Source organism: Trichechus manatus, unplaced genomic scaffold (assembly GCF_000243295.1).
Source record: "Trichechus manatus latirostris isolate Lorelei unplaced genomic scaffold, TriManLat1.0 scaffold00153, whole genome shotgun sequence".
Lineage (NCBI taxonomy): Eukaryota > Metazoa > Chordata > Mammalia > Sirenia > Trichechidae > Trichechus > Trichechus manatus.
The window spans coordinates 6,128,498-6,152,483 of record NW_004444089.1 but is presented as its reverse complement, the minus strand read 5'-3'; the positions used below and the strand labels follow the sequence as shown (position 1 = coordinate 6,152,483).

At 37.1% G+C, this 23,986-nt stretch overlaps 1 protein-coding gene across 1 annotated transcript in view; it reads right to left on the bottom strand.

The window, feature by feature from the left end:
• NBEA (neurobeachin) overlaps positions 1-23,986 on the bottom strand; it is a 685,423-nt gene that overhangs the window by 454,868 nt on the left and 206,569 nt on the right. Inside the window, exons 29-30 of the mRNA XM_023740363.1 lie at positions 13,386-13,824; positions 946-1,100 (exon numbers count right to left, since the gene is read on the bottom strand). Coding sequence (XP_023596131.1) covers positions 946-1,100; positions 13,386-13,824 — 594 coding nt within the window. The remainder of the gene's footprint in view (positions 1-945; positions 1,101-13,385; positions 13,825-23,986) is intronic.

Here is a 23,986-nt window from a genome sequence, read left to right as displayed (position 1 = left end):
CATAAATGCCTTGTTCATGATATTTCAGACTCAGGTGGTGTGATAAACAAGATAGATACAGAAAGCACAAAGAAGAGCTACAAAATCAATGAAAGTGGGAAGATTCTAAGTCATGAAATAGATGGAAAAGTTCAAGGCTATACAGTTTGGAGAAGAGAAGACTATTATAGTCAGGGAAGAAAAGTCTGGGATCATCTTGCGTTGTATAAATACCTAAAATGGAATCACAAAGATCTGGGTAAGGATTTATTTAGCTAATAACCAACAGGAACATTTTCTGGAAATTTAAAAAAAAAGGTTATCTCATTCAGGCTTTTAAAATTTGTTGTGATTTGGAATTTTCTGTTCCTAGAATCATTAGGAAAAGTTGGACAACAAATTGAACACAACTGTAATCTAAGTGTGTAAATTAATTCAGTGCCACTGGTTCACATTTGATCAAGTTGAGGCTCTGCTTATTGTCAAGGATCTCAGAGGAGCTGTGCCTTCCCGTAGGGGATTTCGCAGAGAATACACATTAGGATGCAGCCAGTAAATGTCACCAAATCCATCCTCTTCCACAAACATTCTCAGTGCACTTTGCTACTCCTGATACAACTCACTGATGTTCACATATTAAACTTGAGTGTTTAAATCATCTTTGGCTTTTGCTCCCCAAACGTGTCCCACTATCCAGATTTCACTCTGAGAGTAAAGAGCACTCTGCGTTTTCAAAAGCCTCGAAACAAAACAACAGAGTCCTCTAAAATGGCCACTGACAAAGGCACCCTGGAACTACGGACGAGTTCCGAAAAACACTAACATAAAGCACAACCCTCTTAAAGTTTAAGACAATCTTAAATGATCAGGGAACTTTACTTTTTAAGATCAAATAAGCAGAAAAATGAAGATATAGAAAACAGAAAGAAAAAGATGCGGCATCACAAAAATATATAAGGACGATACCTGTTGTATTAATCATACTTTTTGGTGTAGCTCCAGTGGCAGCGAATATGTTAGAGGTACTGCCTGTGGACAGGCCGCCTCCAGCAGGGGTGGTTCCTACGGTGTTCACCGCTAGACTCCCAGGAGGGGGCTTCTTCACAGGCACCACCACACTCCTGCAGGAAAGAAACGGAAAACAAAAGATGCAACATTTACGATGAATTCTAATCCCGCTGTGGTGAATACACGTAAGGCAGTATCAAATTTCTTTCTTTCTTTTTTTCTTAATTCCTGAACCCAACTTCTTTAGTGACAAGAACATGGACATTAAGGATATACTGGCAAAGCACACTGACTACTATATTTCACTGGGTAAACGTTTATGTAGAATCTAGAGTTTGCAAACCTCTAAAGACACACTCAGACTGTAATCACGAAGCTGGTAATATTGGAGAAAACGTGCCCTCAAATTAGCAGATTTTACCTATAGTGTTTTTGGGCAAAATATACATAAAATGTTCATTTATCTTTAACATATTCTTTAGTTGTAAAACATTCGAACATAAAAACCTTTGAAATCTAAATTCTAAGTGTCTTCATGGTAAAGCTAAAAACTAAACCAAGAACACCTGATAACATCTAAGGGCATAATGAGGTTATGTTTTACTTTTCTGGAAAAAATGATGTTTTTTGTAGCAGGAATAGCATTACAATGCTGTAGAAGGGAACTAGGATCGTGCATTTGGAATCTGGTCAGAGATCTATTTAGCATTTAAACCTTGACATTTCAGTCACAGGAGTTCAATACTTTTCCTACGTTTCTTTAGTACAATTTAAATAAATTTTATACATATTTCTGAATTTGACACTGTGTTGATCTTAAATAATAAATGTGATTAGAAGTCAGTTTAGAATATGAATGAAGGGAACTTTCTCTAATAAGCATCTATATTGCCTTGCCGCAAAGCTTCACTCTTCTCCAAGTTCACAGCACTGCACACTTCATTTAACAAACGTGTTCCAGACATTACTCAACCATCAATGAATTTATTTACCTAGAAAACACGTGTATGAAATGTATTAAGCACAAAAGTATTGCCTGAAAACTGGTGATGGGTGGTACAAAAATATCCAACCTGAACTAGGCCTTTTTAATGCATGCATAGTTTATAATTTTCCCATGAAAAAGCTCAATTTAAAGGAAACTATCTCATGTCTCATGGCTCATTCTCAAATAAGTCAGCAGTCTATGGCTTAAATTTCCTTCATATCAACAGTTTTTCTATATTGTTTTTCAAAGAAATCATTTATGCTAATGTCTTCAGTGACTTCTTCAATGTCCAGATCTAAATTTGTAATACTATTCTCAATTTTAGGAGTACTTAACCGTTTTTTTGTGACTGAAGTATTACAATCTTAAGTAGTTATCCTCATGCCAAAGTTAATAAAAAACAAAACACCTTTTTTCATTATCTCTTTCTGGATATTTTCTTCTTTTCTCTTAATAGATGGAATAAAATTCATTAGATTCAACTTTGAACTCTCAACTATCCTAACAATTTACCAAGAGGACACATTACGTTTTCACTGCCTATAACGGCCAGTCTTCATCTAGGTCCTTCGTTTACGTCACTGAGAAGGAAGGTGACGCCATGGAAGCTATATAGGATATGGAGGGACATACTAAGTCTTGAGAGGGAGATCACTCTCAAGCTGTGTGATTCTAAACTTCAGTTTCCTCACTGTAAAAATGGCAAGACTAATGCCACCTGGAGTCCCTGGGTGGTGAACACACTTGGCAGCTAACTAAAAGGTTGGAGGTTAGAGTCCACCCAGAGGCACCTCAGAAAAAGAAAGGCCTGGCAATCTCCTTCTGGAAACTCAGCCATTGAAAGCCTGAGGGAGCACAGTTCTACGCTGACACACGTGCGGTTGTCATGAGTTGGAGTCAACTCAATGGTCACTGGTTTTAATGCCACCTACTTCACATATAACTGGGGAGGTATTTTAAATAAGACTGTGTTTAAAAGAACTTCTTCAATTATGAGGTGTCTTATAAATGTTAATAATTGTTACCATTATATATACTGAAATACCTTTCTGCCTATAGGATATACGGTATATAGTTATAATGATCTGCATAAAGATCAGTAAAGAAAAAAATAAGATTAACTAATTTATTTTGGTTTATCATCAAAATTCCTCTCTAAATTTCTAAACTAATGCGAGATGAACCATCTCACTGGTTATCTAGCAAGAAGACAAAATCATCCATTATTGATCTGAAAACTAATAATTAGTGAAATTATAACATTTTTTTTTCTACTCACGCATAACACCCTTACGGATAAAATGAAGACATATGGGCTGATTGAGATTGCTGTAAGTCGGATTTGTAGATGGTGGAAAAGCTGTTACTACAGACCCCTGAGTAACAGAAAGTTACCAGCCTCGGGCACAAACTATAACAGATTACCACAGATACCTTGTTGAGTATAGAGGGTATGAGAAATAAATTATATTCTGAGAAATAAGTTATATGAATGAGGAAAAAAAGGAAATCTCACCATTTTTTAATGATGGTTTATAAATAAAATGCAAGAAAAAAAAACAAAAACTTAAAAACCTATCTACCAAAAACTGAAAGCATCCGACTTAATGGCTTGCAACATTTCACTGATGTCAAATTCACAAGTTTGACAGTATGAGATGGCATATAAATACGTGGGCACAGTGGCTAAAAGCCCAGCCTGCACCACCAGATAGACCTGGGTTACAATTCTATACCCAACAATTACTAGCTGTGTGGTCTGAGGCAAGGTTAATCTCTCTAAGCTCCAAATTTCTCACCTTTAAAATGACATTCATAATAGTGAATACCTTATAACAGTGTTATGAGGATAAACGGATATCATGGATATAAAGCGTTTAGCATACTGCACGCAACACTGTAAGTCGTCCATAAATTTAAGCTGTTATCAGTCTTCTATGGCTCCCAAAAGAGCTGATGTGTCTGGGCCTACATCAGCAACAGTGCCCAGATCCAAAGAAGCCACAGTCCTGGTACACTGTGCTACTGTCAGACCTCATAAGCAAAATTCTGTGTGTAGTTTTAGGCACTACATTTCAAGAACAGTGATAAACAAGATCAAGTCCATAAGGAGCCCTGGTGGCACAACAGTTAAGTGCTTGGCTGCTAACTGAAAGATAGGTGGTTCAACCCCCCAACAGCTCTAAGGCAAAAAAGACCTGGCAATCTGCTCCCATAAAAATTACAGCCAAGAAACCCCTGAGGCAGTTCTACTCTGTCATATAGGGTCGCTATGAGTGGGAATCACCTCAATGGCATACAACAACAAGTCAAGTCCATACGAGAGCAGTTAGGATGACAGCAGACCTGGGAACAAGTCATAGGAGGAAAGGCTGAAAGGACTAGAAAATTATAGTAGGAAAATGAGAAAAAAGATAGCAATTTTTAAAAATCTGAAAGTAAATGATAAAAAAAAAAAAAAAGAATATGCTTCCATATGTCTCCAAATGCCAAATTAGGACCAACAGAAAGAAGAATTCTTGTAATTTTTATGAGCTTGAGAAGTGTTCACATGGTTGGGATGACCACATTAAAAGAGTTTTGTTGAGAGGTGGGAAGCTGGATTTGACTGATTTCTCGGATTCTTTTTGAATCTCCAGTTTTATGTACTTATAAAAACTAATATTTTCCCTTTGATTCTTAAGGCCACATTTATGTAGAATCAGAGAGCTGACCATTCTTGGCCTTACTATCATCCTTTCACCAGCATTACCCATTCTCCACCACCTCAAACAATTCTCAGACCTAAGCAATTTATTTTGAAATACTTTGAAAGTTCACACTTACCATTACGTGTTGAGAATACATGAGTTGCCCTGTAGAATGGTATTTTGCATTCAACACTACTTGTATATGAAAGTAAACATTTCCAACTCCTTTACAAAATCTTTTATCAGATTATTATTCAATTATTTCCCACTTGGTTACCTATTCCACTTACCTTATCAAAAAGTCTTACCTATGAATCTCTGTAGGTACTCACTGTGGGTTCCTATTTAGGGTGCATAAATACCCTAAAACATACACAAATTTGGGCAGAATATACATTTTTTCTAGGGCGAACATGTAATTTTTATCAGAATTTGAAAAAGATATCATAACATGCCATGATATAAGGGAACCTGGAAAATATTATGCTGAGTGAGAACAGTCAGTCACAAAAAGACAACAACTATATGATCTCACTTATAGGAAATCAGCAAATATATAAACACGAAAGCTTATTAGTGGCTCCCAGAGGTGGGAGGGAGGTGGAGAGGGGAGTGTTTGCTTAGAGGGCATTGAGTTCATGTTAATGGTGGAATAATTCAGAAAAGGATACTGATAATGGTTGCACACCATGAAGAATGTAATCACTGTCACTGAATTATACATAACAGAAATTGCTGAATTGGCAAAAAAAAAAAAAAAAAAAGATATCGTAATAGAAATGTCCAGAGCTACTGACATAAACTACTAACGTATTCTGCTCTTCAGATGTATCTGTCATCACACCGCCCACACCCGGACCCCACGCCGCCACATGCACCCTTCAGGGACGGCATGCTTCTGTCTCATACTACATACAATCTATACATACTTCGAGGCTGTAAAAGTTATCACCAAAATAGTGCAAGCTGGGAAATAATTCAATCACTTCAGCAAGATTTTTCAGTGAGTGATTGATTATATGTTGTGTAATACATTAAGTGATAAATACAAGCAGTAATTTTTCCATCACTGAATTTATCCTATTTTATCCTACCTCAAAGCCAGAGATCTAGGTTGTAATCTAAAATTCATTCATTCATTCACTCATTCATTCAACAAATATTTACTGAACTCCAACTATGTGTCAAGGACTGTTCCAAGTTCTGGAGACACAGCAATCCACAGAACAGACAAAATTCCTGCCCTCATGGAGCTTACATGCCAATATGGAGAGACAGAAATATAATCACACAAATGGGTAAACACAGTACACATCAGGAGGTAAGTGACACAAGAAAAATAAACACAGAACAGGAACAGAGAGCACTGTTGGAAGGAGAAGACACACTGAAGAGGGGACATTTGAGTGAATACTACAGGAGGTAAAATGGCAAGCCATGAGGATGTGGGAAGAGTGCCACAGGCCGAGAAAAAACTGAGCAATGTGGAGAGTGTTAAGAAATGTGGTGGCAGCCATCCAAGGCACAACAACTGTTCTCTGTTCACCCGGAGCAACAGAGAAAGGAGACTCAGAACTAGGAGGAAGAAATGGAACGTGTGGATAACTGCCTCCATGAACAACTGTCTCCTTTGCTGTGAGACCAGAGAAACTGGATGGTGCCCGGCAACCATTACTGAACATTTTGATCAAAGATTCCATAGAAGAATCCTGATCAAAAGGAGGAAAATGCGGAACAGAATTTCAAATTCTCATGGATTCCAGAATTTCTGGAGCCATTGAAGCTGGAGGAACCCCTGAAGCTATTGTCCTTAGATAATCTTTAAATCTTAAACCAAAAATATATCTTGAAGTCTTCTTAAAACTAAACAATAGTTTAGCTTAACTAGTAAAGAACGTCTGCCTTGAGCACTGTGCTCTTTTAAGAACTATCTATATGGGATCAAACTGACAACAGCAACTCTAAAATTGGATAGGAACCTTAGGGAGAAGTGAGTTTATGTCAATGGGGGAGGAGCAACTCAGAAAGGAGGGTGAGAATGGTTGCACAACTTGAAGAATGTCATCAACGTCACTGAATTGTACATGTAAAAACTGTTGAACTGGTGTATGTTTTGCTGTGTATATTCTCAACGACAACAATAAAATAAAATTTAAAAAAAAGAGAGATGCAGTTTTTTAGAACAGTTAATAGGCTCAGCCCACAGGTCCTTGCAGTCCATTGGAAAGATGCTGGCTTTTCCTCAGAGTGGTAGGAGAAGCCATTAAGTCCTATGAACAGAGGCGGAGTATGACCACTGGTTGTAACAGGATCACTCTGGCTGCTACGTTGAGAAAAGACATAAGGGGGACAAGGGTGAAATCGGGGAGGCTGGTTAGGAGAACACTGCAATAATATATAGGCAAGAAATGATGAAGGTTTGGATCAGAATGGGAAAGTGAAACTGGAGAGAATGGGTCACATGTTGGCTCTGTTAAGAAGGCAGAGGAACAGGATTTGCAGATGTGCTGAAAGGGGTGAGAGAAAACCCACAGGTGATACAAAGATGCTTGTCTTAACTCAAAGGGCAGAGTTGACACTAGCTAAGTCAGGGCAGACTATGGTGGGGGCAGGTTTTCTATACCTATTTTTTGTGTTTGTTATTAGTTATTCAAGCAGCAATGTCAAATTGGATAGATAAGTCCCTAGTTAGGAGAGAGGTTTGGGCTGAGATACAAATTTTGGAGTCGTCAGCATACAGACGCTACACGTGCAGAAAACTCCAGGAAAGTGAATGAAATCACTAAAGAGGTGAGTACAATTAGATAGGAGAAGGGTTCCTAGGATAGGGTGTTGTGGGGGTTCCATTAAGTAGTTTCTTGAATTTTGTAAAACAAGGTTAATACTTCATATGTGTGTCTCAAGGTCTGTCCTAAATTCAAAGTGAGATACTCAACATAAAAAGGGCTTTTAAATACTCAGTGACTTACTAAGGCAAGAGAGCTCTGTACTTATTTGTAGTACACTATAGGATCCTTTTATTTATTTATTTTCTTTCTTTCCCATAACATTTATTGCACATTGGCAGGGTCTGCGACTACAACCACCCTGACAATTTAGGGGATACAAAGGCAAGTACAACATATTTCACACCCTGGCAGGACTTGGAAGAGACATAGCAGACAGACGAATCAACTGTGTGATGTATTTCAGGCATTGCTCTGATCAGGGTTATGCACAGGGTCTTTGAGGAGCACAAAGGACACACAGCTTCAGAGAAGACTAGGCTGAGTCTAAAAGGATACACAGGAAGTAGCCAAGTGGAGAAATGAACACAGAAGTCCAACAGTCAAAACTTGGCAAAACCTGGTTGAAGGCTGAAGGACCTATGGATAGCTCCTATGCTGGTGAGAAGTGAGGATGTTATATTCCAAACTAAGAAGTTGTTCCTTTATTGTGTTAATGATAAGAACTCATTTCTGAATCTTCATCAGTTTTGCATCTAAGAAAAATGTCTCTAGCACAAATGTGGAAGAGAAATTTAGGGGAGAAGAAAACAAAACACTTGGACACAGTGAGGTCAGTCAGGAGCTGCAGAAGGCATCAGTGGGAATGGACAGGGTCTCAAGCGAGGTGGCAGCACAAAAACCAACATAAAAAAAAGCTAATGAAACTGGAGAGAAAATACCTAGCATAAGCTTATTCTTTAGGGTTAATGATATGAAGGCTATCTAAACTGCTTTTTTTTTTTTTTTTGTCCTGTATTGTTATTATTTACAAGAAAGATTTTATTTTGGAGATGTTCTTTTTCAGAGAATGAACCACTTGGAAGCAAGTATACTAAAAGTTTGAGGAAAAAAATGCATACTGGTTTGCCTGAGCATATAGAACTCAGTATTACTATTTAAACAAACATAAGTAAAAGGGGTAAAGCAACAATTATGAAAGGCTGAGGTTTGTTATCCAAAGGAGCAACACAATTATAAGCTTTAGTGAGATCCTAGACTTAAAAACCAATTCATTAAAACATAACAACCATTAAAATGCATGGAGAAGAACATTTCCCCGGCTTTTTCTGTCTTTTGTCCCAACTAAGGGGATGTGAGGAAACTGCAGGAAATTAAGACTGAGCTAAATCACAGATTTATACTAAATTCTTAAAAGATGGAAAGTGCATAGATATATAACATTAAATTTTAGTTTAAAATACAAGGCAAAAGATTAATTGGGGTTTTTAGAGAAAAGCGCTCCCTCAATCTGTAAGTTACAGTTACCAATATATTAAAAATAGCTAATCTAGAATATCTTATAAACCATAAAACCTGTATAGAAATATATCAAAAGAGACGGTACTGTTTGAGAAATCTGCAACTTGATTTGTAAATTCTAAAATGAAATTACTAAGTTTTTCTGTTAGAAATAAAACTGATAAATTTTTTTATTTCCCTCCCAGTACTAGGACATTGGAGAAAAAGTGTTATAGCTTCATACTTTTATCTCCTGTGATCACATATAGGTAAAAAACTGTTATAGCTTCATACTTTTTATCTCCTGTGATCACATATAGGTAGTGTTCCCTTACTACCCGACAGCACCAGAGGATCTTGGCCTTTTCAGTGCTTTACATGTCATAAATACACACGTTTGTTCCCTCAGGGAAATGAAAGACATGTACTTAAATCTGCACAGATGACTGGGGGAAATAAAAGAAAAAATATCAGTACTTTCTACATATGTGGATATTTATACAATATTTCATAATACAATCTGATGAAACATTTAATACTAAAAACTTTTTAGTTAAGTTTAAATATTCCTAAAATTTGATGTTACATAAATAAAATGATACTATAAACTTCAAAACAGTGAAATTCAGCAGTGCTCCAGTCTGCGTAGGGAGAAATGACCTGTACAGAACCGAAGTTAACAGAGCTCAAATTGCAGCAGTTGTTTTAGAGAGTTATTTCCAAAAGGACAACCTAGAATCAGTATAAAGAATGCATTGTTAGCATCTTTGCAATAGAACTCATACAACTACTGGTTACAAATGTAAAAGTCTAGGTGATTTCACTGAGTCTACACAATATTATTAGGAAGTATGACTTGTTACAAAAAAACAAGCAACTAAGTTTATATCTATTTTGCAACTAAAGCTACAAATGAAAAATACATTATTGGCGGACAGAGTAAGACCCATTATAATTCTGTGTCTGAAACTCGTAGCATTCAGGACTTCAGTTCTAAAGCCTGTCACCTTGGATCCTGTTTGCAAGGAATTCAGTCTGATGTTAAAAGACATGTCATAACTTGGATTTCAGACTTTAGTGCTTCAGAAATATGTTTATATACCTCATAATGTAACTACAGCTATCTTAAGACAGATAAGGCAAATGGTAGCAATATATTGGAAATATAATTGAAAAATGCAGTTGTCCAGAGCACTTGTGGGGATGATGTCTCTGCAAAGCTACTCAATGCCTCCGAGTTTGAAGTTACATTTTTGATGTTGTCACTCTCAATCTATTGAATGGCTGACAGACAACCCAACCCGTCTGGCCGGCTGGCAGCTCATTTTGCTGGCAGGTGGCAAACAATTAGACACACCAATTTGTGCCTCCTGATGACATTAAAGCATGGAACTAAGTTGTATGCAGGGCCTAGTGATTTGTGTGAAAGCATTTCAAAAATAATACTCTCTGCCGTGGCAACTCATTTCAGACTGCCACCTCCCATTATGGCTTTGAGCAGTGAAGACGACAGACTTGAGTTACGGGCAGCGCAAGGCCGCTTCTGTTCAATCCGTCATCAGCGCCCCTGAGACCTCAATCCCCTCCTTTCATCAATATCACCTCATCATTTACATCTGATAGTACTGGCGCGACTGCATACATTAACTACACTGGAGACCCTCTTCCTAAGAACTGAAATATGCTTTGTGCTCTTCCATTTCATTTCTACTTAGGCAATTCAGAATAATGATTCCACCCCCATTGCATTTTGCACAAATGCTACCAGGAGCAATGGAAAGTTCCATTTTTTTAAAGCAATATTCTCAAAAGCATAATAAATTTTGAGTAGCTAGGAATAGTGGCACTCAGGTGACTGCTTTCTTAAGTTTTAATGGAAAAAAAAGCATTCTAAAGATAATCTGTATTCAAACAAAGATATTTTCCTTAATCTTTATTTCATGTGATTCTTTTACACAAATCACAATAATTCTCTGTGTTTATTATTTTGTATTTTAACAAAATGTAAACATATAATTGAAAATTAAATTGGAAATGGTCCTGGGTTAAATCACTGTAACATTTACTTAGACACCGATGTACAGATACATAAAAATGCACACACTTACATGTGTATGCACACTCATAAGCACACATACACGTACATCCTGGGAGCATAAGCCAAATATGTGAAATAGAAGACATCCACCGGAAATTGCAGGAGCATCCACAGAACTATATGAACGAACACCCGAATATAACATTCACACAAAGTATAAAGAGAAATAAACAAAAAATTCTACATTTTTAAAGTGTCATTTCTTTGCCTTTACTTTTTTTAAAACTTTCAACATAACATAAGTTATCTTATATGACAATTATTTGTAAACATCTCAACTCTTTCTACTACTCTGTAAGCTCATGGAAGACAAAGTGATTTCATTTATCTTTGTTTCCCACATACTAACTTACACCAAGTGCTTTTATAACAGATTTTCAAGAAATAGCTGTTGGACACTGGCTACGTGTTTATAGGAAAAGTAGTAATTATATTTGCTTATGAAAAAGATCATTCCACCTAAGTGAAAATGCTTTACTGTCACACAGCTACCCCGGAACATTAAAACATTACTGTCTCTGCTTTGGACAAAGTAGTTTGGCTAATTCAGAGAAAGCAATATGAAATATATATTGCATTTTGACTATATATTTATTTTGATAATCCAGTTTAAGAATCATTTGATTTCCCAACTTGATCTTATCTCTCTAAAACAGTTCTAAAAACAAAAAGCACCTACTTGTCAACCACCTCAAACATATATACATATTTGTATGAGAAAGCTATGGCGGGCGGTCTGCTTCTGTAAAGATTACAGTCTTGGAAACCCTAAGGGGCAGTTCTGCTCTGTCCTATGGGGTCGCTATGAGTCGGAATTGACTCTACAGCAGTGGAATGTATATACATGTATAAAACACATTTTCATATGTATATCAATGTGTTCTTAAACATCAGTAACAATGATTTGATTCAGATGTTAAACCAATAAATCTTTAGTTTATACATTAACATGCAAACATAGTCTGGAATATGCACCAATCCTAGTGTTCAAAGTTAAGTAATATTGTTAGTAATTAGTGACTGTCTAAAATATTTTTCTAAGCTGCACATGTTTTTAAATAGTAGGATGTATTACATGCACAAACTCTTTGGTTCTAAAATACCTTGTTTTATTCTGCTTTTGTGAACTATCATTTTATTGACTGTATTCTGGAACAGAAAAAGAATTAGCTGTTCTTCAGCTAAAACTTCTTGTATGATTTAACATTGTAATGTAGATAAATAAACCGTGTTCTAAGTATTTAGAAACCTAAAATGCCTTTTGTCAATCTTACTTCCAAACACACGCCTCCAAACATAGCTGCTGCACTGGCACTGGATGGCCCAGAGCAAGGTGACCACAATTTCTTCTCCTTTCCATATACTTGCATTTAAATGTTCAACTTGAATTCTATTACTTAAAGTAGGCTATTTAAGCTCCAATAATTATTACAGATTTCTATAACACTGTAATAGAATTTCAGAGCCAGAACCGCCTTGGAGAGCTCTGGCCTATCTTCTCCTCCTCTTTTACACAAACAGTTCCAGTCTGAAGAGAGAAGACGCCGTCTGCAACGCACTGCGGTCACTTGATGGTGCGTCAGAGCCGGAATCCAGGGTTCCGTTTCCAGGTCAGTGTGCTGTCTACCAGACCAGACCGAAACCCTTCTCTGGGATGTATTACGGATACGCCTCACAGGGGCACTCTCTAGGTTTGCCCCCACGCCCCTTGACTGTGGTGGAGGGTGGAGGGTTCGGCGGGCGGTGGTGATTCCCTGGCTGGCCTAGTCTGGTGCCCCCTTGGACTTGCGCCTTGGGGCAAATGCCCCCTCTAAGCCCTGGTGGCACAGTGGTTAAGAGCTCAGGCTGTTTACCAAAAAGTAGACAGTTCGAATCCACCAGCCACTCCTTGGAAACCGTATGGGGTAGTTCTACTCTGCCCTATAGGATCGTTATGAGTTGGAACTGACTTGAAGGCAATGGGTTTGGTTTTTTGGTTTTTAACCCCCTCGCTACACCTCTGATGCCTTACTATGAGAACAATCCAGTTGGCTGTCACTTCGATAAAACCAAAATCCAAACCCGTTGCTGTCAAGTGGATTCTGACTCACAGCGACCCTATAGGACAGAGTGGAAATGCCCCATAGGGTTTCCAAGGAGCAGCTGGTGGATTCAAACTGCCAACCTGTGGGTAAGCAGCTGTAGCTCTTAACCACTGCGCCACCAGGGCTCCATCACTTTGCTGGTCATTGTAAAGTCAGAATCGCCTAGACAGCAGCTAACAACAACAGCATGATGAGGATCTGTCTTCACAAGTACACAGTCTCAGGACCTCTCTTGACCTGTCCGTCTGTTCAGACTCCAATTTTCCTGCCATGTCTAGAGCACTGGGAGTGGAGAGTTCATTCAGTACCTACCTGTCAAAGGAGTGGAACTGCATAGGGAGAATGGCCTGCGCTTCTCTCTTCAGTGATGGATCTGGGTACGGGATGGGCTCAGGGCCACATTCGGCAATTTCAACGGGGGCAGCCACAAGGCTTTTCAGTATCTCCTTGACATTGATGCCTTTGCTTTGACTGATGCTAGAGATGGATGGTGCCGGCTTCATCATCTCACTGGGGTTCTCAGTTAAGCTCTCCTGTGATTTTTTCACTTCAGAGGACAAAGTGGACAGCAGTTCACTCATGGCATCAGGGCCTGCGCTGGTCTCTATTTCTGCCCCATTCAGAAGGCTGGCTACTTGCTCCTCTCCAATTCCTGAATCTGTATGAGGAATGGAACTTTCTATCTGAACGTCCTCGCCAGGAGTGGGTGTGTCTTTTTCCTTTACCGTGTCTGGAAATGCAGCAGGTGTTTCTGTAATGGAAAAAAAAAAGTTGTTTTTTTTTAAAAAAAAAAGCTTTACAAGCGAAACCCCTGCATTACTAATAGAATATTCTCATATGATAAAGAATATAAAACCTGCAAGAAACAAAAACTGTATGTGCATAATACAACTTGATTAGAACATATCATCCATTTATACCTGTTAACATTTTATACTGTAAGCTTCAACATAAAGTTGTTGCTTTTATAAATCATCTGTCATATCAAACCGATGCCTTCGAAAGCATCAGAAACTCGTTTCCGTAACAATTTCTGATGGCAGCTTATAAATAATTACTGTTTGAAGTTCTCCTTTTCTCCTTTCAGTGTTAGCTACTAAACAAACATGCAGGGGACATTCTTATACTTCTCCAGTGCTGTTCTTAAAAATGTAAAGTCATTTTTACACTTTCTTTGGTACTTCAATAACCAATAATAAAAATAAAGTAGGTATGTTTAATAGAAATATTTAAAGTATTTGAATGTATCATTTAAAATCACATACACATAATACATATAATTCTGAAGGTAACAGCAAAATGTAGACCATGTCAGACAATCAGGATAGATCAAAAGAATCAAGACTTTAATAACAGAAAAACGCTTCTCACAAATTTAAACGGTCTATATGTGGCATTTAAGGACAACTACTTTGGAGCACTAATGCTCATTGTGAATAAATATCAATTTTAATGTGTGGAAACTTGAATCAGGAAAAAAATATATATATATACTTACACACATATATACACATATCTGACACACTATAATATTACCAATTAAAACAGCTAAAATGAAAAAAATCTTAAATTCATATCAAATCTCATTATACAAAGGTCAAGATAATGAAATTTGCCATATAATGAAAAGTTATCTAATTCTAAATGATGACTTTGAAAACTTGATCTAATTGAGGATGCAATCTCCTCAGCAGTATGACGGGATGATAAGAGTTCTTAACTTTTAATAGAGTCATGTCGGAAAGGAAAATAAGGCTGTATTAAAATACTAAACACAAATTTTCAGCAGAACCAGCCCAAAGTAGATAATAAATGTTAGTTTCTTGTGTTATTTTAGCTTATAGTTAAGTATTCTCCTTTGTAAAATAAGAAGGGTAGACTAAATTACTTGTAAGATATCTTCCAAACTTTAAGATCTGTAAGTTTTACAAAACAGCTCCTATGTATTTTGCTTGTTTCGAAAGGTTATTAGGATCAGAAATGGAGAGGCGCAGGGGGAACAGGCTACCCCAATGTCAGCGGAGCAGTTCTCACACCTCTTACGAAACCTCTAGGGAAACACAGAGAAATGCTGTTTGGATGATACTGCTGTTGGTGGGATGAAAATGGCTTAAAACCTATACACTCAAACTAAAAAATTAAACATAATGTGAAGGGAGTTCTTCAATAACAGGACCCAGCTCTTTGACCCTATTGGAAAGTGTTGTTAATTTCCTGAAGAGATTAACGTCATGGCTTTCAAAACTGATGAGGATGTAAATTTATTAATTTTTCCAGATTAATTTCAGAAAAATTTTGTCAAGTTTTCAAAAGAAAGAAAATCTTTTCTTTATTTTGATGACTCTTTTCTTTTGCTGCAAATTGTATTAAACTCATATGTTAATTTAGGAATAAATAACTTCTTCATATTATTCCATCTTCCCAGTATACCATATTCATCTGAATTCATTAAGAAATATAAATTTCTCACAATTCAGTGTTATATTGTAGTTTTCCTCATATTTATCAGACAGTTTTTAGTTCTGTTTGTTTGTTTGGTCTAGGATGTTAGAATTAAAAGATTAATATGTGAAACATGATAATAATATTCAAACACTGTCTGAGCAAATAAAAAACAGAGTAGACTTATTCTGTATTGGTCCCCAGATTCAAAATTATAATAAAAGTATAAATCTTTTCAGAAGAGAGAGAATCTTAACACTGCTAGTGGCAAAGCATTAGAGAAGGAAAAATGAGAGGTAAAGACACCACTTTGGAATTTTTCATAAAACCATATGGCACAGAATATTAAGACAAATTAGAATAATAGCAGTGAGAATGAAAAGGAGGGGAAAGTATTAACACGCCTCCGAAATATCCATCTTAAGGGAAAAAACCAAGAGAGGGAGAGACGGGTGATACGCTACTGACTGGGAAAGAGAGCACGAGAGGAGCAGGGTGCTTCAGTAGAACAATGAATCAAACTTTGAATTAATTAAGTCTGCAGTATCCCTGGGATATTCGTATGTGTCGGTCAAGAGAAGTACAGCCAGACATTTGGGGACAATTCAGACTGAGGTGAGAGTTGAAACTTTGGAAGTTAATGAAATAGCTTAGGTTTAAGAATGAGAAGATAAGACAGCTGAGGCTGTTATTTCCACTGTTAAGAGACCAATTAACTTATTTTAACTCTTTGCATGTGTAGATTATATATTTTTGAAGAGAAAAAAACTGTGGCAGAAAAGTCAGGAGGGAATGAAGTAGCAGTAATGACAATTCTATGGCAGTAGGACAGGGACTACAAAACAGGAACAAAACACAAACTGTAACAACAAAAAAAATCACATTGTCGTCATGACTACCACGGGCTAGCTTCTCTGTTGTCGCTGTTGTTCAGTGCCATCGAGTCGGTTCTGGCTCATGGTGACCGATGTACAACAAATCGAAACACTGCCTGGTCCTGCCCATCCTCACCATCACTGTTATGCTTGAGCCCACTGGTGCAGCCACTGTGTAAATCCATCTTGTTGAGGGTCTTCCTCTCTTTTGCTGACCCTCTACCAAGCATGATGTCCTTTTCCAGGGATTGGTCCCTCCTAATAACATGTCCAAAGTATGTGAGACAAAGTCTCACCATCCTCGCTTCTAAAGATCATTCTGGCTGTACATCTTCTAAGACAGATTTGTTCATTCTTCTGGCAGCCCATGGTATCTTCAATATTCTTTGTCACACTATAATTCAAAGGCATCAATTCTTCTTTGGTCTTCCTTATTTATTGTCAAGCCTTTGCATGCGAGGCGACTGAAAATACTATGGCTTGGGTCAGGCGCACCTTAGTCCTCAAAGTGACTTCTTTACTGTTAGAAACACTTTAAAGAGGTCTTTTGCAGCAGATTTACCCAGTGCAATAAATAGTTTCATTTCCAGACTGCTGCTTCCCTGGGCGTTCATAGCAGATCCAGGTAAAATGAAATCCTAGACAACTTCAATCTTTTCTTCATTTATCATGATGTTGCTTATTGGTTCAGTTGTGAGGACTTTCGTTTTCTTTATGTTGAGGTGTAATCCATACTGTAGTCTTTGATCTTCATCAGGAAGTGCTTCAGGTCCTCTTTACTTTTAGTAAAACTGTGTCATTTGCATATCGCAGGTCATTAATGAATCTTCCTCCAATCCTGAAGCTGCTTTCTTCTTCATATAGCCCACCTTCTCAGATTATTTGCTCAGCATAAAGACTGAATAAGTATGGTGAAAGGATACAACCCTGACGCACACCTTTCCTGATTTTAAACCAGGAAGCATCCCCTTATTCTCTTCAAATGATTGTCTCTTGGCCTATGTACAGGTTCCGCATGAGCACAATTAATTGTTCTGGAATTTCCATTCTTTGTAATGTTATCCATAATTTGTTATAATCCACACAGTTGAATGTCTTTGCACAGTCAATAACACACAAGTAAACATCTCTCTGGTATTCTCTGCTTTCAGCCAAGATCCATCCGACATTAGCAATGATATCCCTGGTTCCACGTCCTCTTCTGAATTTGGCTTGAATTTCTGGCAGTTCCCTGTCGATGTACTGCTGCAACCCTTTTTGAATGATCTTCAGCAAAATTTTACCTCTGTGATTTTGATGAAATTGTTTGATAATTTCCACATTCTGTTGGATCACCTTTCTTTGGAATGGGCACAAATATGGATCTCTTCCAGTCGGTTGGCCAGGTAGTTTTCTCCCAAGTTTCTTGGCGTAGACGAGTGGGTGCTTCCAGTGCGACATCCGTCTGTTGAAACATCTCTGTTGGTATCTGTCAGTTCCTGAAGCCTTGTTGCCAATGTCTTTAGTGAAGCCTAGACTCTTTCTTCAGTACCATCAGTTCTTGATCATATGCCACCTGCTGAAATGGCTGAACGTCGACCAATCCTTTTCAGTATAGTGACTCTGTATTCCTTCCATCTTTTGATGTTTCCTCCATCATTCAATATTTTGCCCATAGAGCCCTTCAACATTGCAACTCGAGGCTTCAATTTTTTCTCCAGTTCTTTCAGCTTGAGAAATGCCGAGCGTGTTCTTCCCTCCTGATTTTCTAACTCCAGGTCCTTGCACATTTCATTATAATACTTTACTTTGTCTTCTCAAGCTGCCCTTTGAAATCTTCTGTTCAGCTCTTTTAAGTGATCATTTCTTCCATTCACTTAAGCTACTCTACATCCAAGAGCAAGTTTCAGAGTCGCTTCTGACATCTATTTTGGTCTCTTCTTTCTTTCCTGTCTTTTTAATGACCTCTTGGTTTCTTCATGTATGATGTCCTTGGTGTCATCCCATAACTCTTCTGGTCTTTGGTCATTAGTGTTCAATGAGTCAAGTCTATTCTTGAGATGGTCTCTAAATTCAGGTGGGATATATTCAAAGTCATACTTTGGTTCTCCTGGACTTTTAATTTTCTACAGCTTCAGCTTGAACTTGCATATGAGCAGTTGATGGTCTGTTCCACAGTCGGCCTCTGGACTTGTTCTGACTGATGATATTGAGCTTTGCCATTGTCTCTTTCCACAGATGTAGACAATTTGATTCCCGTGTATTCCATCTGGCAAGGTCCACATGTATAGTCACTGTCTATGTTGTTGAAAAACAGGTATTTCCAATGAATATGTCTTTAGTCTTGCAAAATTCTAGCATGAGATCTCCTGCGTTGTTTCTATCATCAAGGATATATTTTCCAACTACTGACCCTTCGTTTCCAACTTTTGCATTCCAATCATCAGTAATTGTCAGTGCATCTTGATTGCATGTTTGATCAATTTCAGACTGAGAAGTTGGCAGAAATCTTCAATTTCTTCATCTTTGCCATTAGCGGTTGGTGTGTAACTTCTCTGTGTTTAATTATCAGAAAGCATACGGTGAAGCGGAGCACTCAGTCTGAACGTAGCTGATTTATAGATCTGGACTAGAGTCTTGGCTTGATCTCTAAGTATTTTTATTTATGGTATATTTTTATATTAAGGGCTACATGAAATATTTAAGCTTTTCAAGTTATATTGGACTGAAATATAATAATTTCCTTAGCGAACAAAATATCTAATAAAATGAAATATTCGATTTGGTCTCACAAGCTACCACATTTAAAGATTTTTATCACCAATTATACAATTTTTTGGTTTTCTGTTCAACCAATTAGCTCTCAATGGACATTGAAATCTGTAACTTATTAACTATATACTTGGAATCCCTATATAAATGTTACCATCTCAATTATAAAATGCTGTGAAAAGTTTATTAAAGTAGAATAGAATATTCTCTAATGACTCATGTCAAAATATTTGCTGAGTACATAAAATCTTTATTTTATTTTTACCATAACTGATAAAAGAATGATTTCAAAAAGGAAACAGTAATTTTGATAATTCAATATAAAATTCTATTCAAGTAAATGTATTTTGTAAATCATACCCTGTGATCATGTTATAAAAGTAAAAATAAATGCCAATGAAAATTTTATAATAGCAACTGCAAACAAAATACTGATCAGTAGTCAAAAAACCTACCTTTGATTTCTCAGTATGCATTAGTATCTTTTAGAGAACATGCTCTCAGTTGATAACATAAATTTCTGCTGAGATATCTTAATGTTTTCAAAATGTTCATTGTAACACTAAAGTACTTTGAGGATTTAACACACGTCACTTCAATAGGAAGTTAAGCGGGAACAGCAGTGCAAGTATAAATGATTGCATCTGTGAAGGTTATATCAATGACAGCAAGCTTGTAACTTTTCAATAGTTCTCATCAGTTTCTGTAGCAATAGGCCATGTCAGTATACAAAACGGAAACACTACCAACCTGAGTAATCTTAACCTTGTCATAAGCAGGCAGTTGGATGCCAGATGCCTCCTTTTCTTACCAGTTTTCATTGAATCTAATATATTTTGGGAAAAATATGGGGTTAAGTTCAGCAAATGACATGATGTCTAAATGGTGACCTCATTTGTCACATTCCTTCCTCCAAAAATCTTGTTTTACGGTGATTTATGAAGTGTTTCAATATGTCTGACCTATTAAATTACTCAAATTGCTATATTCCAAATTATCTAAGTAAGGAATAACATGAAAGAAACATACAGGTCCTTGTTATGTACAGAAGAGATACTTGTTAGTTTGGAACTAGAAACTACACCAAGATTAAGCATTTGCTCTTCAAATAGCAATATTAAGCAAATTAAATCACTGTAGATTAATTTAAAAAAATATATAAAAAGCTGTATATAACTAACTTGCTTTTATTAAGTCCAAAAATACCAAATTAATTAAGTCACATAAAGACTAACCTTGACTCTAAAGAGGAAAAAGCCATACATAAAAAGATTTAAAATTATTATTAAAGTTCATTGTATATAACAAAATATTACACTGCACTGAGTAATTATTTGCAATATTTATATATGCTTCTTTTTTTTTTGTTTGTTTGCTACACTGAACGTATGAAAGGTACATAAATTCAGGAATACAAAGTCATTACTAAAAGTTATGCCATAATAGACAAAATTATAATTCACAAGATACCCAGAACTGCCAAGGAAGCTCCACCAATTGAACTTTCCACTGTGCTGTGTCTAGGTGTGGATCTCTGTGAGTGTGTTGAGCTTCTTGGATGTGCGTATCAATGATCTTCATCAAATGTGGGAAGTTTTCAGGCCAAAATTTCTTCAAGTATTTTTTCAGCCTCTCTCCCTCTCCCCCACCACCCTCCAAAGGGACTCCCATTATGTGTATGTTGGCACACTTGATGGTGTCCCACAGGTCTCTGAGGCTCTTTCCATTTTTATTCATTCTTTTCTTTTGTTCTGTTCCTCAGACTGGATAATCTCAACTGATGTATGTTCAAGTCCACTTACTATTTTTTTCTACCAGCTCAAATCTTTTGTTGAGCCCTTTGAGTGAATTTTTTACATCAGTTATTGTAATTTTCAACTCCAGAATTTTTATTTGGCTCTTTTTTTAAAAAAAAAAATTTCTCTCTCTTTATCTATTTAGTGAGATATCATTCTCATACTTTAATTCTTTAGAAGCGGTTTCCTTTAGTTATTTCAGAATATTTATAATAGCTGGCTTACAGTCTTCGTCTAGCAAGTCTGCAATCTGCTCTTCCTCAGAGGCAGTTTCTATTGACTGCCTTTCTTCCTGTGTATGGACCTTTCTTTCTTCTTTCTTTGAATGCCTCATGATTTTTGTTGAAAACTAGATATTTTAAATCACATAATGTTGCAATTCTGGAAACGAGACTGCTCCACCCCAGAGTTTGTTGTCATTTATGTTCTTTTGCTGCTGTTGAGCTGTTTTTTTAGTAGGTTTCCTGAACTAATTCTGTAAAATCTATTTTCCCTGTGATGTGCACTCTCACTGAAGTCTGCTCAGCCAGCGAGTGGGCACTAATGACTGGACAGAGACTGCCTTCAGTATCTTCAGTCAACAAGTCTCCCACCCTCTGCAAAGAGGGTCTGTGTGTGTGTGGAGGCACACTTTCAACCCTCCCGCAGTTTACGTCTCTGCCTTAGCTTTCACTGCCTGATTGCAGAGGGTCTCAGGGTTAGCCAGAGGTGAGAGACTAAGGCTGTCTTGGGTCTTCCATGAGCATGTGCACAGACCAAGGAATACAGGCATCTCATCCTTGGATCTGCCTTTTAAATTTTTTGGCCAAGCTTGTTTGCCCCAACCAGTATCGCTACCTCGGACAGTTACAAAGTTAAAAAATTGCTGCTGATTATTTTCAACAAATACCTGAGTATAGGGCTTTTCTCACTGAGGAAGCTCTGGGTCAGGTCAAATAGCAACAAGTCCTGTTAGTCACACTTTCAGAGTTGCAGGGACTACATCTGGAAAATGTGAATCTTATGGGTGTTCTGAGCATTAATAATCCTATCAGGCTATCACCTGCAAAGTCCTTGTTTGATTCAGCTTTCCAAAGGCTCAGACAGTTCCCACAGACATCTAAAAATTAGCACATCTAAAATGGAAGTCACCATGATCAACTGGGATTCATACCAGTTATGCAAGGATGGTTCAACATTAGAAAATCAATCAGTGTAATACATCACATAAATCAAAGAATCACATGATCATCTCAATTGATGCAGAAAAGGCATTCCACAAAGTCCAACACCCATTCCTGATAAAAGTGCCCAATAAAATAGGTATAGAAGGGAAATTCCTCAACATAATAAAGGGCATCTATATAAAACCAACAGCTGAAGAGAAGCTGAAAACATTCCCCTTGAGAACAAGAACAAGACAAGGTTGCCCTTTATCACCACTCTTATTTAACATTGTGCTGGAAGTCCTAGCTAGAGCAACAAGGCAAGAAAAAGAAATAAAGGGCATCCAAAATGGTAATGAAGAAATTAAACTGTCCCTATTTGTAGACGATACGACACTATACATAGAAATCTCAAAAGACTCTATAAGAAACCTACTTGAACTAATATAAAGATTCAGCAGAGTAGCAGGATACAAGATCAACATACAAAAATCAGTTGGATTCCTATACACCAATAAACAGAATGACAAAAAAGAAATGAGGAAAACAACACCATTTATAATAGCTCCTAAAAAAATAAAATACTTAGGAATAAATCTAACCAGGGATGTAAAAGACCTATACCAAGAAAACTACAAAACACTACTGCAAGAAAACAAACAAGACCTACATAAATGGAAAAACATACCATGCTCATGGACACATAGACTCCATTGTGAAAATGTCAATTCTACCCAAAGCAATTTACAGACACAATGCAATCCTGAATACCAACAGCATTCTTTAAAGAGATGGAAAAACTAATCACTAACTTTATATGGAAAGGGAAGATGCCCCGGATACATAAAGCACTACTGAAGAAGAAGAATTAAGTAGGAGGACTTGCACTACCTGACCTCAGAACCTACTATACAGCTACGGTAGTCAAAACAGCCTGGTACTGATACAACGACAGATACATTGACCAATGGAACAGAATTGAGAACACAGATATAAATCCATCCACCTACAGTCACCTGATCTTCGGCAAGGGCCCAAAGTCCATCAAATGGGGGAAAAGATAGTCTTTTTAACAAATGGTGCTGGCAAAACTGGTTATCCATCTGCAAAAAAAATGAAACAGGACCCATACCTCACACCATACACAAAAACTAATTTGCAATGGATGAAAGACCTAAATAGAAAACCCAAAATTGTAAAGATCATAGAAGAAAAAATAGGGTCAACACTAGAGGCCCTGATTCATGGTATTAACAGGATATAAACCATAACTAACAACACAGAAACTCCAGAAGATAAGCTAGACAACTGGGATCTTCTAAAAACTAAACACTTATGCTCATCAAAAGCCTTTACCAAAAGAGTAAAAAGAGAACCTATAGACTGGGAAAAAAATTTTGGCTATGATGTATCTGATAAAGGTATAATCTCTAAAATCTACAGGAAAATCCAACACCTCTACAACAAAAAGACAAATAATCCAATTAAAAAATGGGCAAAGGATATGAACAGACAGACACTTCACTGAAGAAGACATTCAGGTGGCTAACAGACACATGAGGAAATGGTCGCAATCACTAGCCAGTAGAGAAATACATATCAAAACCACAATGAGATACCATCTCACCTCGACATTACTCGCACAAAATAAGAAAAATAGAAAATAACAAATGTCAGAGAGGTTACAGGGAGACTGGAACTCTTATGCACTGCTGATGGGAATGCAAAATGGTACAATCATTTTGCAAAATGATATGGTGCTTCCTTAGAAAGCTAGAAATAGAAATACCATATGATCCGGCAATCCCACTCCTAGGAATATATCTTAAAGAAATAAGAGCTGTCACACGAATAGACATATGCAAACCCGTGTTCATTGCAGCATTGTTCACAACAGCAAAAAG